Source organism: Panthera uncia (genome assembly GCF_023721935.1).
Source record: "Panthera uncia isolate 11264 chromosome A1 unlocalized genomic scaffold, Puncia_PCG_1.0 HiC_scaffold_17, whole genome shotgun sequence".
In the NCBI taxonomy this organism is placed as follows: domain Eukaryota; kingdom Metazoa; phylum Chordata; class Mammalia; order Carnivora; family Felidae; genus Panthera; species Panthera uncia.
Window position 1 is genome coordinate 38791294 of NW_026057577.1, and position 19796 is coordinate 38811089.

General features: G+C 38.1%; 1 protein-coding gene across 1 annotated transcript in view; it reads left to right on the forward strand.

Moving 5' to 3' along the window:
* STK32A (serine/threonine kinase 32A) overlaps positions 1-19796 on the forward strand; it is a 133152-nt gene that overhangs the window by 54162 nt on the left and 59194 nt on the right. Inside the window, exon 5 of the mRNA XM_049649439.1 lies at positions 11647-11820. Coding sequence (XP_049505396.1) covers positions 11647-11820 — 174 coding nt within the window. The remainder of the gene's footprint in view (positions 1-11646; positions 11821-19796) is intronic.

The following is a 19796-nucleotide window of genomic DNA, read 5'->3' on the forward strand; positions in this document are numbered from 1 at the left end:
GATTGGAGTTTAATTGAGGGCAGTATCTTCACTATACCAAAGTTTGATAAAGTGAAAAGTATATTTTTGGAAGTAGATTTCTTGATTTCTTGCCCAAAACAAAAAACTAGAAAGTGATGGTAAATCTGGGCTCCAAATCCCACCCCCCAAATTCTCTAAGACCTTCAGTGTTAACTTATATTTTATTAGAATATATTTTAATGGAATATTTGTTATATTTATTAGAATATTAGATTATATAATTTATATAGAATATTTTATTAGAATATTATTTATATATTCATCACGACTTCTAGCGCTCTAAGACCAATTAAAAAAACTTAAAGAGCCATTTAACCTGATAAATGGTATGGGTGATGTGGAACAAAACCACCAATTATAACTGAATATTCTCCAGTTTGAGAAAAAAAAAACAACATAATGCCCCTCCCTGCTTCTCTGGTAGAGTTCCAGCCGCTGGATATCAGAATAGAGATGGATAGAAAAGCCCCATGAGATGAGGGTAGAGGCAGAAAGATCCAAACATTTCTGAAGATGCAGTTGGTCTGGTTAGACTATAAACACTAGTCAGGTGAAGGCAAGTGGGCAGTAGTAAAAATGGAGAGGCTGGGGGAGCCTGGGTGGCTTAGTCAGTTAAGCATCCAACTCTTAGTTTCAGTTCAGGTCATGATCTTGTGGTTCATGAGTTCAAGCCTCACATTGAGCTCTTGGCTGGTGGTGCAGAGCCTGCCTGGGATTCAATCTCTCCCCCTCTCTCTGCCCTTCCCCCACTCACTCTCTCTCAAGTAAATAAACTTTAAGAAAATGAAGAGGCTAGAAGGAGGGCATGAAGGGCACAAATAAGAATTTCCATGTTGGGTGGCAGTGCGGAGAAGCCCTCCTCTTGCCCTGCAGTTATGAGACAAGGGAACCTGGTCAGTGAGGAGACATTGCTTTTCTGGCTAGACAGGCAGAGACAATAACTTGTGCCAGATGAACTTTTCATCTCTCCACTTCATCCCCTCTGGGAAACAGTCAGTCAGAATGTGTGACTCAGCACATCCTAGACCTCTCAGCACAGTTAGGACCTCTGCAGCCACTCTCTGAATCACAAGTGGCCATTTGTGATCCCATCGATGACCCAAACTCATCCCACTAGACTGTCTATGAAATTGGTTGCATGAAGCACAAAAAGTTTTAATTTGCATCATTTTTTTTTCCCTTTGGATCCCTGATAAATTCTATAGGTAAGAGTCTGATTTAATTGTTCCTCATTATCATCTGAACTTGTGTCTTGGCTTTTTCTTTTTATATAAGTAACAAATGGTGTTATTCCCCTTTGTCTGTTTACTGGCTATGTCATTCTCTGAGGTAACTGTCTCAAGAGATTCTGTAGAAAATAATAATAGCCAAAATTTCCCTAGGGAAACTTCATAAATAACATCTCCAGAGCCAGTACAAATGAGCTGACAGATCAGAAAGTAGCATTCAAAGCTCTATCCAGAGAAAGGTCAGGGCTTGAGGAACATTCACGAGTATACCAGAATATCAGGAAAATAATCTCAAGCTGTTGGGTGTGATTTTTAAAAATCATCCACCATGTTTTTCATTGTGTAAATTGTAGATTTTTGCTGATTTTTGCTCATTTTATTTGAGACTGTCATCTATGATTCCAAGCAGACAAATACGTGTGTTACATTGTCTGAGGCTATCCTGACACCCCACCCGCCCCCTGCCCATCAATCAAAAGTACGTCCTCTGTCAGCGTCTATCCTAGTATCCTGCACTTTTCTTTCATGGCCTCTACCACATTTTATGACTACATATTTGTTGTGCAAATATTATTTATCTCTTATAGATCATTAGCTTTAAGGAGAGGGAAACCATGTTCCTTGGTTTCGTTCTTTACTCTTAGCACCTTGTGTAAGTAAAGATATAATAAATATTTGTAAAATGGCCGCTGACTAAACAAGTGCTCCTTCTGTACCAAGTTGTATTCCAGAGGTCGCTGATGGAAGCTGAGATGAGCAGAACACAAATTCTTCAAATGGTTCAGCCAAATAACAAATTCAGGCCAAAAAATATATTGATGGTTATAATACAATATAACACAATGAAACCATTTATACTTAGGTTTCTGGAGTGTTCTATAAAGAAATGGCAGACTGCTGCAGAAGTCCAGAGAGGGGAACACAGAGGGGTAACGTTTATGTTTGGCAAGAAGAAGTCAAGAAATTCTGAGGTAGAGGGGAGATGAACCCAAACCCAGAGTCTTTATGTCTCCTGAGATGTACATAGAAGTTTCTTGGGACTAAAAAGGAAGTTTCCATGAGTATTTATTATAGCTATTTGAAGGTAGTTGCCTCAGATTCATTCTAACTACTGCCTAAAAGATCTACATAAACTCCCAATTACCCATGTTTATAAATTTAAGATACATGAGTGTTTAACCTGGATACACTGTACACACAACATATAAAGAGTGGATGAGGTCATTTATGGATGTTTTGATGAAGATGTGGAAGGTGTGGGTTTTTCCTTGAAGAACTTTGTAAGACTACTTATGAGCCAGAGAAAAATCACTTCATAAATGAATTTCAAATCTTCTTCCCCTACTACTAGGTTTTTCTGAAGTTGCATATACCAGCATATGTGTGTAATATCTTTATTTTCCTTTTGTGGTTGTGTCGATCCTTTTTTAAATATATCCTTTTTCTGTTCACTAAGCATCTGCCCTATAATGCATATGGTAGTATAACATTGCTCTTTTCCTCACCTTGTCACCATAATATATCTTAGAAATCTTTTCAGATCAGAATATATAGATCTGCCTCATTTTTTAAATTGTTGTGCCATCTGTAGTCTGAGTTTACCGTGATTTATTCACTTGCTCCCCTACTGACAGGCATGCAAATTGTTTTTTATTTTATATGCTGTAATGAGTGTTCCTGTAAGTAAATCGTGTTATGATTTTTCAAGTGTATCCACAGTGAAAGTTCCTGGCAATGAAAGTACAGGGTCAAAAACCATGTGGGATTTTTTTGTTTTTTTTTCATTTTGGTTTTGAAGAGATGTTTCTAAGATGTCTTCACAGGAGCTTCCACCAAATTGGCCTCCATCAGAGCATAAGAGAGCATCCATTTTTCCTGTCCTTGCCCACCATTACTCTCCTCAAACCTTGATGGAAGTCTTCTCACTCTGATACATTAATGACTAAAAGTTGTCTGTACTTATTTGGATTGTAAATTCACTTCCTCTAAATCTATAGCAGAGAGAATTTACGTTGTCGTCTCGAGTTGGTTCCAGTGTTATCCAAACCATTAATCTTTCTTGACCCCAGCCTGTCATCCATGCTGTGGCATTTCAGTTACACACACACACACACACACACACACACACACACACACAGCAACAACTGGGTATGGTTTCTGTCAACTACTGAAATCAGGCTTGTGTACACTTTGGGCTTTCTGTGTTGTCATGGCAAATGAATGAAGTGAAATAATACTGTTTGGTTTTATTTTTTTTCCTGAATTTCACACTAGATACACTTAGGAAAATTGCTACAGAGCCACAAGAGGAGAAATAGGATGGGCCATTGCTCCAAAGACACATTTTAAAATTCTGATCCATACTTAACGACTGGGACAGTGTACCCTAACCTCCTCCTGACCCATTGCTGATGGAGCTCTTCTCACAAAAGCTAATGCTCTTCCCAAACTGTGAAAAGCCCGCTGTGAGTACTCCCTTCAGAGTCTAAAAAAACACAGACTAATTGTTCTATCATTTGGGTGCACAGGACAACATTGGTTCTTAAAAACTCTTCTGTGGAGATGCCTGGCCAATGATCACAAACGTCCCACCAGTGGAATGAGACTACCCAAGAGGCATACAAATTGAATTCTGGAAGTTGACTCGAAGGGCATTTACATTTTTTTTAACGTTTATTTATTATTAAGAGACAGAGAGAGACTGGCCGTGAGCAGGGGAGGGACAGAGAGAGAGGGAGACACAGAATCTGAAGCAGGTTCCAGGCTCCAAGCTGTCAGCACAGACAGCCCCAACGTGGGTCTCGAACTCACAAACTGAGAGCTCATGACCTGAGCCGAAGTCGGACGCTTAACCGACTGAGCCACCCAGGCGCCCCAAGGCATTTAAATAATTATTCTATTCCCCGGCAGGATTTTATGGTAAGCTTTGGATGCTTTTTGTTTCGTCAACTTCACTGGCTCTTGTTCACACAGTATGTGTGTTAATTGTGTGGATTTGGATGCAATCCTGCCTCCACAATTTCCTAACGTGTGATTCTTGAACAAATATATAACTTCTCTACACCATCATCCTTTTTTCCTATACTCTCTTTCCTTTTTAAAAGTAACAGTTTTATTGAGGTATATTTTACATGTCATAAAATTCACTCACTTCAAGGGAATCATTCAGTGATCTTTAGCAATTTTAGGGAGTAGTACAATAATTGCTATAAATTGATTTCTAAATCTTTTCATCCTCCCAGTAGGATTGCTTGTACCCATTTAGAGTTAATCCCATGCCCCACCCTGAGTCCCAGGCAGTTACTAATCTGTTCTCTGTATCTATACATTGGCCCATTCTGGCAATTTCATGTAAGTGACATTACAAATAAGTAATCTCTTGTGCCAGGCTCCTTTTCACAAAGCATTATGTTCATGAGGCTCATCTGTGTTATAGAATGTGCTAGTGGCTCATTCCTAATTAGTGCGGAAATCTATTCCGCTAGATGAATATGCCTCATTTTGTCTGTCCATTCACCAGTTAATGAATAGTTAGCTTTTCTCTAGTTCTTGGCAATTCCAAATAAGGCTGCAACAAATATTTGTGTACAGGTCTTTTCATGGAAATATGTTTTACTTTTCTTGCTTAGATATCTTGGAGTAGAATTGCTAGGTGAAATGGTAGTACTATGTTTAACTTTTTGAGAGACTCACAAACTGCCTTCCAAAGTGATTGCATCATTTACATTTCACCAGAGGTGTATGAGGGTTCCCTTTTCTCTGCATCCTAAACCAACATTTCTTATCATCTCTTATTTATTGTAGCCATTCAGATAGGCATGACATTTGTGATTTTAATTTCCATTTTTCTACTTCCTAATGATATTGACCATCTTTTCATGTGTATTTTCCTTAGTGAAATATCTGTTCATGTCTCTTCCCATTTTTTGATTGGCTTGTCTTATTATTGAGTTGTAATAGTCCTTTGTAAATTCTGGATATAATTCTTTATTGGTTATATATTTTGCAGATCTTTCCTCCTACTCTGTTGCTTGCCTTTTCATTTTCTTAATGGTGTCTTTTGAAGTGCAAAAGTTTTGAACTGTGGTAATGTCTAATTCATCAATTTTTTAATGGATGGATTCATTTATTTTTTTAATTTTTTAATGTCCAAACACCATTTGTTAAACCAACTCTCCTTTCCCAGTACTTTTGCCAAAAATCAATGGACTATGAAACTTTATCTCTCGACTCATAATTCTGTTCCATTGACCTATATGTCTATCCTATGGCAGTACCACACTGTCTTAACAAGTATAGCTTTATAGGACATTTAGAAATTGGAAAGGTAAAGTCTTCTGGATTTTTCCTCTTCAAAATTATCTTGGCTATTCTAGATATTTTGCCATTCCTTGTAAATTTTAGGAACTGCTTGTCAATTTATGCAAAAAGAAAAAGCTTGTGGCAATTTGATAGGAATTGCCTTGATTCTATAGATCAATTTGGGTATAACTGAAATTTTAGCAATATTTGAGTCTCTCAATCCATGAACATGGAGTATTTAGTTATTTAGAACTCTTTAATTTTCCTAAGCAAAGTCTTGTACAAAATTTCCTAAATTTATTCCAAAGCATTTTATTGTTTTTGAAACTTTTGTGAATGCAGTTGTACTTAATTTCATTTTCATACTGTTTATTGCTTATTTAGAAAAATATAATTGATTTTTGCATATCAATCTAGTACTCTGCAACCTTACATATTTTATTTTTTCTAATAGTTTTTCATGGTTTCCTTATGATTTTCTATGCAGAATCATGTTGTATGTGATTAAAAGTAGTTTTGTTTCCTCCTTTCTGATATGGATGTCTTTTACTGATTTATTATTATTATTATTATTATTATTATTATTATTATTATTTTCTTTTAGCTAGTTACACTGGCTAGAATTTCCAGTACTACACTAAATAGAAGTGACAGCAGATGATTTTGCTTTCCCTCTGATGCTAGAGGTAAAGCATTCAGTCTTTCCCAATAAGTATCATGGTCACTGTAGGTTTTATCACAGATGCCCTATATCAGATTAAGGAAGCTCTCTTTTATTTCAAGTTCATTAAAAGTGTTTATCATGAATCAGTGTTGTATCTTGCGAAATGCTTTTCCTGTATTTATTGGGATGATCATATGTTTTGTCCTTTATTTTATTAATATGTTGTATTATATTAATTGATTTCCAGGTGTTAATCTCATTTGGCCATGGTGTAGAATTTTTTTAGTATGTTGATGGATTTGGTTTGCTTTTTTTTTTTTTTGAGGATTAAACGTGACTCCTTAGGATCAATAAAAATGGGGAAATGATACTATTTACCTCATATGTTTGTAGTAACAAATGTATTAACACACAAAGTACCTAACATGGTATCAGACACATAGTAAAAGTTCAATTAACGGGAACCATGTTGCTTAGACCATTGGCAGTAAATGTCTTCATATAATTGCCTCTTATAAAATAATAGGAAACAGCTGCATAAAATTAATCTGCTTCATACCAGAGCTATATTTAATATTCATGGATGGAAAGAGAAAGGTAATTAAAATAAGAGCTAACAGTTACCCATTACAAGCTATCTTCCAGGCACTGTTTTAAGTACTTAATATATATTAACTCGCTTAATCTTCCCGATATCCCTATGTGGTATGTACCATTATACATGGGGATGGTGAGGGCTTTTCTAACTTGTTCCAGTTATAAAGACATTAAGAGGAAAACCTGGGATTTGGACACAAGCAGTCTGGCCCCAGGGCCATGTTCTTTACTACTATGTTATGTGCCATGTTTTATGCTAATTACTTTACAAACATCATATCTAATATACTCTTTGCCACATGGTATGTAAAATTACTACCAATGTGCAGATATCTTCTCTGAGTTTGTTTCGTTTAACAGATTTGCTCCAAATTCACATGTGATATTTAAGCCCAACCGTAATGACACATATTTTCTAACTGTGTTTTGGGTTTTTAATTAATTCTTCCTTTGATGAATAAATCACTATCTTTTTTTCTCCAAAACCTGAGAACTTTTAGAAGTGATAACTAATGTCAGGAATTCACTTCCCTTGCTTTTCTAGATAATACGAGCAGAACTGACCCTTGCTCAGGTAGAGTCTGAATAGGGATTTGGCCTTAAGCAGCAGGTTTTCCTAGGGTCACATTTTTCAAACTTTTTTGACTGCAACCCCTAGAAAGAAATATATTTTTCATTACAACCCAGTAGATATACCCACAGAGACGCACATTATATTCACAAAAACAAAAGTTTCATAGACAATGTTTAGTCGTACATGTTAACAACATTTTTTTCCTATGCTTTACAGTCTACTTTATTTCTTCAAAAAAAAGTGCTTGTTAGAACCCACAGAACTGATTTCACAACCATTAATGTGTTATAAGCCACAATTTGAAAAGCACTGCATTGGAAATATTTTAGATCTCTTCCAATGCTCAGATTCCAGTTTATCTCAAGATGGCTTCCATGAGACACCTTTAGGCATATGAGTGACTTCTTTGAACTTAATTGGTAACCATGCTAATTTCTAAAAATAGAACGTAGGGAATGTATATCAGACACACCCAAAACTTGTGTTTTAATCTTATCTCCTTCCTTTCTTTAGTTCATTTATTAACTTGTTATTTTTCTCTACAACTATTTATAGAGGGTACATTTCAGGCAGTGTCCAGGTACTAAGGAGTCAAGGATGAGTAAAAGCAGGACTGCATCCTGATGGCATTGTGGGAATGAAGATATTCAATTCAAAAGCATACAAGAAAATATTTTCAAATTATGCTAAATTCTGTGAACAAGAATATGGTATTGTATATAACAGGAGGACCTGATTAAATATGGAATGTCAGAAATGTCTCTGCAAGAAGTGTCACTTGGGCTGAGGGTGAAAGATGAAGAGAAAAGAACCAGGCCACTGACAACATCATGAAGATAGGCGCGAGCCACACAACATCACAGTCTTCTAAGGCGGAAGAGAGAATGAACTAGTAGGGGAGGAATGGAAGAGAAAGATCTAAAGAGAAGTCTGAAAAAGTAAACAGAGACACACCATGCAGGATCCTACAGACCATGGAAAGAGGTGAAAGGGCTTTATGAGGCAGGATGATGCAAGACTCATGACATAAAAATAGAACTAGGGTGTAGAGAATGGATTGGGGAGGTCCAAGGTGGTACAGAGAGACCTAGGAAGAGCTATTGTAGTTGTCTGGGTCAAACATGATGGAACAGGGCTAACTAGGTGGTAGCCTTCTGCTACATATTCCAGTGTAGTGCCCTGCACTTATTCCAGTGAGTGCCCTGCAATGCATTTCACATTCATTGGGACCAGACTTAATAATTTTGGAGCTGTCAGCTAAGAAATGAAAGTCATAAAAATGCAACAGCGAGTCTCTGTGATAAATGGGCAAGGCAAAAGAAAGCTCTCACTCTTTTATTAATAAATACCACGATATGAACTTGCATATTCTAGTTATCACCAAACTGTATCATGCCCACCTATTTTCCTGGATATGGTTCTGGAAAATCAAATACTTATCTTCCCTTTCTCTGAGAGTTTTTAAGATCTGTCTGAAGGGCTTCAGATCTCATATGCTGCAGGAGAAACATGATTTAAAAAAAATTTTTTTTAACATTTTTATTCTTGAGAGAGAGAGAGAGAGCATGCACGCGCGAGTGGGAGAGAGGCAGAGAGGGAAGGAGACACAGAATCCGAAGCAGGCTCCAGGCTCTGAGCTGTCAGAACAGAGCCTGACGCGGGGCTTGAACTCACGAACTGTGAGATCATGACCTGAGCCGAAGTCGGAGGCTTAACCGACTGAGCCACCCAGGCACCCCGAGAAAGATGATTTTTAACAGCCAAAATGACTCCATGATTAAATAAATTTATATTCTTACTGGACAAAGGAAGCATGTTGCCTCTTGCCTGGGCTTCTTCTTTCTTTGATTAATAATCCTTTGCACAGTAGAACACTGTTGCTAACTCGCCATGCCTGGCACCTTTATCAGTCTGTTCTTGAAATAAAAATAACTAAAGTCTCCGTAAAAGCAGTTTGTTCATCAGGGCGAATTTAATAATATCATCGCCCCTACTTAGAGTTAAGCGGAGTGATGGGAGAGGCGTCCTTAGGTATGTCGCTCGGTTTCTCACCTCCACCTGCCTCCCATGGGGAGCCGAACAGTCAACAGCTGACCTGTGTGGTAGCCTGTCCATATAGGCTGTTTCCCTTGGCATCTAGTTATGTTTATGGCTAGTGCTCTCTTCTCCTTTTTTTGATACCCAGGCCTCGCCCATCTTACCACCCCTACCCCACTTGCCTCCTAACCCAACAGACTTGCTCATATCCCATGAGGGATCATCATTTCTGTTTCATTAACTGAGAGCAGCCTAAGGTGCAACAGGTCCCAGGCACGATTAGGTGTTAATTAGCACATCGTTACTTACTGGAAGACCTATAAAACACAACAAATACAATGTGTAGTAGTGCAGTGGGAAGCATTGTGAACCAGATGGCAGGGATCCAGGCATCTTTTCTGGTGCTCATTAAACCTACAGCAGGGATGACCAGCAAGTCATGACACTGAGGTAAACAATATCATTTCCAAAAGACAATATGAAAAATTATTCGTTGTCAGATTTTTACAAAACCCTTCCTGTGTTTCTGTCTAAACTCCCTCCCCAAGGGCTTAATTTCTGTCATCTTCTTTGTGAATCAGTCTTCGGTGGTAAACAAAATTTTGTTCATTGGACCAGTAAGCATGAGGGACTTTTAGTCTCCATTAGAATTGTTACTGCCTCAGATTAATGCTTCATTGAGTTTCTCTTGTTTCTTTTCCTTGCACGTTCCCTCCTTCTTCAGCACAATGATCATTATGTTATGAAGAATAAAAAATACTAAGTACCGTTCTTCAAGTGATTGATATTCTACATTTCTCCTGAGCAAAGAATTTGTCACTAAGAATTAGTCCGCATCCCTGGGCACTGCTAGCAGGCACTTACTTCTTTGATTCAAATAAAACTTGGAAATGTGATCTCAGTGACATTATGTCAAAAGAAACATGTCAAAACAGTCCTGATACAGAGAGCTTTATTGTGCCTAGAAACCATGTCTGTGCTTTGAAGGAAACAAAACAAATCATAGCAGCAGGAATGCATTTTTACAAGAGGCTCTTTGCAAACAGCAGAGGCCGGTTCCCCTCTCCTGTGTCTCATTTCCTCTTTCGAACTCTCCACCCCATGCTCTTTCAAGTGTGAAGTCCATGCCTGATTCTATGTCCTGCTTAAAACTCTTCAATGTCATCCTGACGCCTACAGCCTCATTTACAGGCACCTGTCATGGGATCTGCCCGGTGTGTTCCTCTCTAGGCTCAAGCTGCCCCATCATACCTGCTGTTAAAGCAAACCCAAACTATTTTCTTTTCCCCACTCACACTATTTTCTTCCCATGCCTGTGCTTAATATGGGCTATTTTTCTCTGTCAAATTTTACTTTTGGACCCGGAAAACTCTTCACCTCTACCATGTATTATTAGGTGTTTGACACTGTGCAAATTACTGGGCCTTGATTTCCTCATCTGTAAAATAGGAGCTTAGGACCAACATTTTGGGGACCACTTTGGGGGTGCCACTTGTAGAAGCATTCTGGGGGTGCCACTTGTAGAAGGCTTCAGCACCTGCCCCGGGGAAGTGACTTAATGGAGACATCAGTGGCACTGGCTTTATTTTGTGGTTATTACTGTCACCATCCTTCAAAATGTGACTCAGGTCTTACTTCTGCTGGGAAGCTTTCCCTTACCTCCCCATCCCAAAGACTGAGTGAATTACTTCCTTGTACCATGCATTTACTTTTTTATTGCCCTTTTATATCTTTTTCTTATCATTAATGTGGTACATTATTTGTTATAATGTTGCTGGGTAATGAAGTTGATCGTGTGGAAAATGGGAATGAGAATGGTTCCAGGACACCTTGTAATTCATATTTTATGGACCTACTGCAATAGTGTGTTTAGGATCTGATTGTTACTGGTAAGTGGATGAGTGGAGTTTTCTTTACTTCCTGGGCTTTATAGCTTTGTAAGCTAATAGTTACTGAGTGCTTACTGTATGTCAGGCAGGAGACATTAAATGTTATATTTGTTCCTTACTATGATCAGTGTGGTAGATATTGTTATTATTCCCCTTTTTACATGTGGAAACTGAAGGTCGAGGGTCACAGAGCTAGCGATAGACCATCTGCTCCCAGAGCTTGAACTCTTCGGTCAATAACACTCTGTTCTGACCTATGAGGTGTGATTTGCCTCTGGGCCTCTTTAGCGTGTAAATGTATTTGATACACTTTCATTTCTAATTCTATTCCAGGTACTCCTTCCAAGATGAGGAGGACATGTTCATGGTAGTGGACCTCCTGCTGGGCGGGGATCTGCGTTATCACCTGCAGCAGAATGTCCGCTTCCAGGAAGACACCGTGAAGCTCTTCATCTGTGAGCTGGCCATGGCCCTGGACTACCTGCAGAGCCAGCGCATCATCCACAGGTCAGTTGGGTCCAAGGGGACAGCCTTGAATGTACTGAATGTGCAGGAGAGAATGCACAACCTGGTGCGTCAACAAAGTCCTTGTTGAACATGACAGGTAACCCTCACTGAACTCCTGCAACAGTCCCTTGAGGTAAGTTTATTGTCCCCATTTTGAAGGTTAAAAAAAGATGAGCACATTGAGCTTAATTCACTCAAGGTCACAGTTAGTAAACAATAATACCAGATCAATGAATATTGGCATTAGACAAAAGGTGACATATAGGGATGTATCTCCTTCATTTGGGGAATCTGTGCTAAGTGAAGACAAGCAAATAACACAAGTTGCTATAAACTCAAACAGACAATGGACAGAAAAGGGTAATGCTTTATATTTGTAAAGATATTGGTAGCTTGGTTTATTCATTTCAAGTTTTTATTTGAATTCTACTTAGTTAACATATAGTATAATATTGGTCTCAGGAATAGAATTTAGTGATGCAAAGACATTGGTAGTTTTCATGATGATTTCTTATATAGTATCTTACTTGATCTCTATAATAACTTGTGATAAGTGATCAGAGCAGTTGGACCACATTCAATATGAGAAAACCATGATGTGGAGATATTAAGTTGTCATCTGGTTTATATATGAGAATTTTTTATTAAGTTTTTAATTTTAATTCCTAGATAGTTAACATACAGTGTTATATTAGCTTCAGGTGTACAGTATAGTGATTCAAGGCTTCCATACATTACTCCATGTTCATCATCGTAAGAGCACTCCTTAATCCCCTTTACCTATTTCACCCATCCCCCCCCCACACACACTTCCCCTCAGATAACCATCAGTTTGTTCTCTATAGTTAAGGGTCTGTTTCTTGGTCTGTCTGTCTGTGCCTCTCTCTCTCTCCCTCCCTCCCTTTTTTCCCCTTTGTTTGTTGTTTTGTTTCTTAAATTCCATATACAAGAGAGATCATATGGTATTTGTCTTTCTCTGACTGACTTATTTCACTTAGCATTATACTCTCTACCTCCATCCATTTCACAGTACTAGAAGTCCTAGCCACAGCAATCAGACAACAAAAATAAATAAAAGGAATTCAAATTGGTAAGGAAGAAGTAAAACTTTCACTATTTGAAGATGACATGTAAAACCCTAAAGACTCTACCAAAAAAACTAATAGAACTGATAAATTAATTCAGTCAAGTCGCAAGATACAAAATCATTGTACAGAAATCTGTTGCATTTTATACACCAATAATGAAGAAGCAGAAAGTGAGATTAAGAAAATAATCCCATTTACAAATACAAACAAAAACATTACAACAGGACAATAAAATATCTAGGAATAAACTTAATCAAAGAGGTGAAAGACCTGTACTCTGAAAACTATAAAACATTGATGAAAGAAATTGAAGATTACACAAAGAAATGGAAAGACATTCCACGCTCATGGGTTGGAAGAACAAATATTGTTAAAATGTCTATGCTACCCAAAGCAATCTACACATTAAGTGCAATCCCTATCAAAATACCAACAGCATTTTTCACAGAGCTACAACAAACAGTCCTAAAATTTGTATGGAACCAAATAGCCAAGAGACCCTGAATAACCAAAGCAATCTTGAAAAAAAACAAAACAAAACTTGAACTAACACAATTCCAGACTTCAAGTTCGAATAGAAAGCTGTAATAATCAAAACAGTATGGTACTGGCATAAAAATAGACACAAAGATCACTGGAACTGAATGGAAAACCCAGCAATAAACCCACAATTATATCATCAATTATTTATGAGAATTTTGAACCTAAACACAATCAATGCAACTTCAATTTATAGATGACTTACTATATGCCAGGCACTACTGAGTACTGTCATGTATTATCTTATTAAATTCTGAGAACTCAGGGAAGATACCAAATTTCATCGCAGTATCTCCATTATACAGATGAGAAAACTGTGGCTCAAAGATTTGCCAAGGACACACCAGTGACAAATGACATTGCCAGGATTTAAATCTTGGTCTCTGAACCCCAAGTCAGAGCTCTGTCTGCTCTACCAACTTGCATTAATTACACACGTGATGTGTACACACATCATACACACATTAATACACACATGTCTTAAGTACACATCATTAAGTGAAAAATCAACACATTACTGCCACTGTCTTATTTCTAATCTCTGGTGAATTTGCTAAGTTTTTAAGTAGGATTATGTCTTTACAATTTAGCAAAACTTTGGCTAGATAAAATATTTGCCAACCACTAAATTGACGTTTATCTAAAATTTATCTGGATTAGTGCAGAGCCTGGGGATTAAGATGTATCATCATAATTTATACATTGTCTATGTAGGCACTATGGAACAGTCTGTGTGTGCATGTGTGGCTTTGGCCCTGTATACTTAGATAGCCATTGTTTAATTTCCTGTCTTTCTGAGGACCTATTTGTGCTGGAAATGGGCTCTTCAGGCAACAGATGAACACAAAGCAGGCCAGTTGATCATGTAGGATCTTGGAAGTAAATGAACACACCTGGTGTTTGTCAGTAACTGGGAACCCTGTTCATAAGCAGACTTTCTCCCATACTGACTTTCTGGTCCCTCATAGTTCTTTCGGAGGAGAAATTTTTCATATTTGTAGTCTAAAGTGTCCCTCGCAGAGAATTTATGCTCATTCAGAACTGGGTGAGCAGACCCAGAATTTCCAACTCACAATCTGTTTGGGGTGCTGACATTCTAGATCTCAGGAAGGAGACAGGTACTATGGGAGCCAGCATGGCTATGAGCACCTTTTAACTTTTTTCTTCCCCTGTTTGAATCTGGGTTCTGTGCCTTCTTTCTCTGGGCTTCATTTTCTGTCGTCACAAGTCAAGATTCTTGGAGCATTTTTGCCCTATGCTTAAAAAAGTGTTCCAAAAGAAATCCAGGAGAAAAACAAACAAACCAGAAATGTCAAAATGATATGTAATCCCAAACATTGCTATTTTTCACTTCTCTCCCTTGCTCTTTATTGCTCCCATCATCATTTTACTACTTAAATAGAAACCAAGAATTAACTTTCTGCCTTTTGCCCTTTACACACACACACACACACACACCACATACACACACACACACACATACACACACACACACACATAATTATTCCTTCATGCCTGTCCTGAGAAGAGCCTCTTAGTACTGAAGTGTCCCCTCACCATGGTAAACGAATGCAAGGCAAACACAGTGACATTTTGAGCACTATATTAAAATGACCTCCTCTTAAGGGCAGAAAATAATTCAGGTGTATTTCCATTGCCTGTAAGGCTCCACCCCACCTCCCGTGTGTTATATTTTATAGGTACCCGTAGCATTTTGTACCTCTCCTGAGGAGCTGTGACATTTTTTATGTATAATTAATGAATATCTGCGGCTCTACTACACTGTAAACTTCATGAGTTAGGCCATGTGTGTTTTGCTTTTCATTGTATAACCAGCATGCAGCAAAAATAGAAGGGAACGAACACTGCCAAGACCATACAAATGATTGACTAAAAGCCAGGTTTGTGAATAACAAAGACAAAATTAAAATACAAGGTATTAAAGCCAAAAATTTCAGACCTACCTTAGTCGTCACATGGGGTATCCATATCATTTGTCATCCAAACCAGGGTACTCCTGAGAATAAAAGGAGTCATTATCAATAATTATGCTTGAGCAACAGGCAAAATCCATAAATGTTCTGGGAAAAAATTAGGACATGCATCCACATCATTAAGGCTTTTCAAGACAGTAGTGACCAAATAAACATGTTAATTATGAAAGTGCTCTAATAACCGTGGCTTTCTGCCCCCAGAGTACCAAATATCAAGTTGAAGTGTTGTCAAGTGGCTTGAAAAACATTTGTCTGTAACAACGGAAGACCCAGAAACAGTGTTCCTTTGTCTAAGGCGTTAAAAGGATCATAATGATGGCACTCTGAGGCAAGGGCTCATGGGGCAGAGTTAAAAGCGTGAAAGCAACATAGAAGAAGAGAAGGCTTGTGAGCACTTCAATTCTCTTTTTAAAATCTTCCTTTAAAAGAATCCATAAAATTTACACTGGATTTGATGGAATCTAAGATCACAAGGCAAAACATCTTTCGGCTACTTAGAAATTTGTTTATAAGACCCATCCTGAATTCCGAGTTATTACAGTGTGGATGAAGGAAATAATATCAATGAAAGTCAGTAGATTCCTAAGACAAGGAAACCCCATCTGCATATATAAAATATGTGACTTCCTAATTTCAGACTGGAACCATCATTTTGTTTCTGGACATGGTAGATGATTAGAATTATCCACAGCAGTCAGCAACTACGTGTGGAAGAGTAGCAGTGGGCTGCCATTTACTTAGGGGTTCCTGGGGACCAGGTGGTCTGCAGAACACATGTTGTGAATTATTTTCCTTCATCTGCTCACAACCAGGAGGCTGAGGATGTCATTGTCCCCATTTTACAGCCAAGGAGACTGTGGTTTAGGAAGACAGACGAAGCAACTTGCCCAAAGTCATATGGCTAGCAAGTGTAGGTAGGCATCATTGAAGGAAATGCAGAGATCTTAACCATTCTGCTGATGGTAAGCATAATTGTGGCTCTGAGGAGAGCATGGTACAAGGTGAGGCATGGCCCCTGCCTTTAAGTCTACACTCTGGCTGCATGGGCCAAGATGGGACACAGGGAACCAAATGACGAGAGAAAAGCATACAACTAGAAGCTAAAATGTGTGAGAAAGACTGAAGTACTTCAGACGAGATGATGTTTTGGGTTACAAAACAATGTTTGTTTGTTTAAATAAACATTTATTTTTGAGAGAGAGAGAGAAGGAGAGAGACAGAGCACGAGTGCATGAGAGGGGGAGGGGCAGAGAGAGGGGGACAGAGGATCTGAAGCAGGCTCTGCATTGACAGCTGAGAGCCCCACACGGGGCTCAAACTCACAAACCACGAGATTATGACCTGAGCTGAAGCTGGATGCTCAACCAACCTAGCCACTGGGGCGCCCTCAAAACAATATTTTTTGAGAGTTCAGAGGATTTTAAAGGGATTTTAATGACCAAAGCAGAAAGAAGAGTCCAGTCCACATAAGTGGAACTGTACTATGCTGAATAAAAGCACTCTTATCTCCCTGATTTACATAGCATGGTCTCTGTTTTTAATTTTTTCTTCATGTTGACTTTACTGCCAGCAATGTCTAGTTTATTTTTTTAAATATCATTAATCCTGTTTCTTTCATAAATTCCCAGAGAGACATAAAGGGGGTTTTGTTGTAGTTTGTGGATTTTTTTAAATCCACAGGCATTAATTTTTTGTAGTTTCCTAAGTATGTATAATACTTAGCTACTTGTCCTCAATTTTAGAAAATTTCTTTTCTGCAGTTGTTGTGAAAGACACCTATTGCACAATAACCATTAATTTTGAATTGTGTAATTAGATAATTTTCTTATTAGCAAGAAGTCAAACATTTTCCATGAGGATAGCTTGAAAATCAGCATTAGTTTCCAAATATGGCCAGTTTCTAGTTCAGTATTCTCCCTAACTTACATTAAATCAGTGAATGAAGATTTTAAAATGTAGACACAGTGATTATTTGCTTTTATTAAGAAAACATGGAAAATAAAACTCATTACATTCCTTCCTATGAAGATAGTACCATTTGATTTGTTGATTGCCACAGTCTCTCCAATGAATAATGTGATGGAAAGTAATTATTAGGGTCCAAAGACAAATTTGTATTCACTCCCTGGTCAGATGTTAAAGACAACTCAAATACGAATCCACACTAATAAAGTGAATTGTACAGGAAAATTCAAGAGTAAGTCATCTTGGATCAAAATACCATTTGTGAGGGAATATTTGATTGTTTTTTCCTCTTTGTAAAAATTATCCCACCCAGTCTAATCAAGTTATATATATATATATATTCCCTACTTTCTGAATCCTATAGGAATGCAATAAAACTCTAATTAGGCAATTTGTATAGATAGCTACAAAAGGGCAAAGAGTTGCAAACATTTCATCTCTGATTACAGATATATTGAAGTAGGAATAAAAGAAGGGTCAACTTCCAATTCAGTCAGGATGTTGGCAGAATTCATTTCCTTGTGGCTGCAGGACTCATGGTAGCTTGTTTCTTCAAATTCAGTGAGGAGAGCAAAACTCTAGAGTGAGTCTGCTAGAAAGGCAGAGCATATAACACTGAATGACCATTACATATTAGAACACAATCACAGGACTGACATCTCATCATCTTTGCTACATAACGTTGGTTAGAAGTAAGCCATACAACCAGCCCACACTCAGGGGCTGGAGATGATACAAGACATAAACACCAGGAAGTGGGAATCATGGGAATCACAATAAAGCCTGTCCACCATACTTCCTCTAAAGAAGTTGTACTGTACCAGATTCTGACACCAATTTCTTCTATGACCTTAAACATAGCCCCAAACTTCCCTGTCAAGGAAGATGTGAGGAGGTTTGACTAAATGATCAGGAATGATCCCTTCATACCTAAGGGTCTAGGATGATTTTCCTCTTAGCCCTGGTAGGATGCTCTTCAACGTGTGATCTCATTGTTTCTTTGCTCTCTACCACACACTCATTTATCCCCAAGAAGGCGGCATGACCAAAATGCACTGTCTAAAGAGCCTGTGACAATGAGGAGTGATAAACAGCTATTAGCATACTCATCAATTAAGGTCTTATTTGCAGTTGAGTTGTGAACCAAAAGTATTTGTCTTAACCAAGGTCTTTAGTTTGTTACTGGCAGAGCTTTCTTGGCTGAGATTTCCCCTTTTTGTCTGACTCACACACACTGTACTATCTTGGAAGTTACATTTTATTTTCTTAAGATGATAGTGCATAGGAAAAAAAAACTAACATCTTTCTGAAGCTAATCATTTTAGTCAATGATCACTGAGTGACAGATGAATGAACTTGCCAACTTAGTGACATCCCCAGCTTTCTGAAGCCTGTGGGAGTGACTCAACTAGAGAGATGTTTTTCTAATGTCAAAAGGTGCCTACTCCTTTCTGTTCACCGACAGTTTTTAACCATTTAATGTGTACTACAAAGTACATGTATCATCTTCTTAATGACTTATGAAGAGCTGTCATTTATTGTTCACATACCACTGGCCACCGTGATAATAAGCATTTTGTATACTTGGTCTAATTGGATAGTCAACAGTGCTATGAAGGAGTTGAATAACTTGCCTAATATCATATAGTTAGTGTACTAAGGCCAGATTCAAAAGTAGGACTATGTGATCCAAAGACCTTGCTCTTAATGTAGGCCCCTTTATTTTCACTCATATGAAAATAGTAGGATACCCTCAAGATCAGATGAGCTATTTACTGCTATTTACCCAGTAGCAACAAACATTGGTTTTGATACACATTTTTAGTTGGTATGGGTTATGGGTTAAGTTGTATCTCCCCCAGAAAGATATGTTGAAATCCTAAATCTGAGTACCTCCAGAGGTGACCTTATTAGGAAATAGAGTACAGAGGTAATCAAGTAACACTGAGTTCTTTAGGGTGTCCCTCGTCCAATGTAAGTGGTGTTCTTATCAAAAAAGGAAATTTGGGCAGAGAGGGAAGATGATGTGAAGGACACAGGGAGAACACCATGTCAAGATAGGGAACTGGAGTGGTGCATCTTTAAGCCAAGAAAGGCCCAAGACTGCCAATAACAGCAAACCAATAGAAGCTATGGAGAAGCAAGGAAGGATTCTCACCTACAGGTGTCAGATGAGCTTCGGCCTGGTACCACCTTGATTTTGAACTTGTATTCTCCAGAACTTGAGACAATAGATTTCTGGTGGTTTTTTTTAAGCCACTCAGTTTGTGGTACTTTGTTGTAGCAGCCTTAGCAAACTAAGTATGGTTTTATAGTTTTCTTAGCTGCTCAAATTTCAGTCTTCGCATGTAGCAGGTACTTCTCAGAACAGCTTCTATCCTCACTCTTG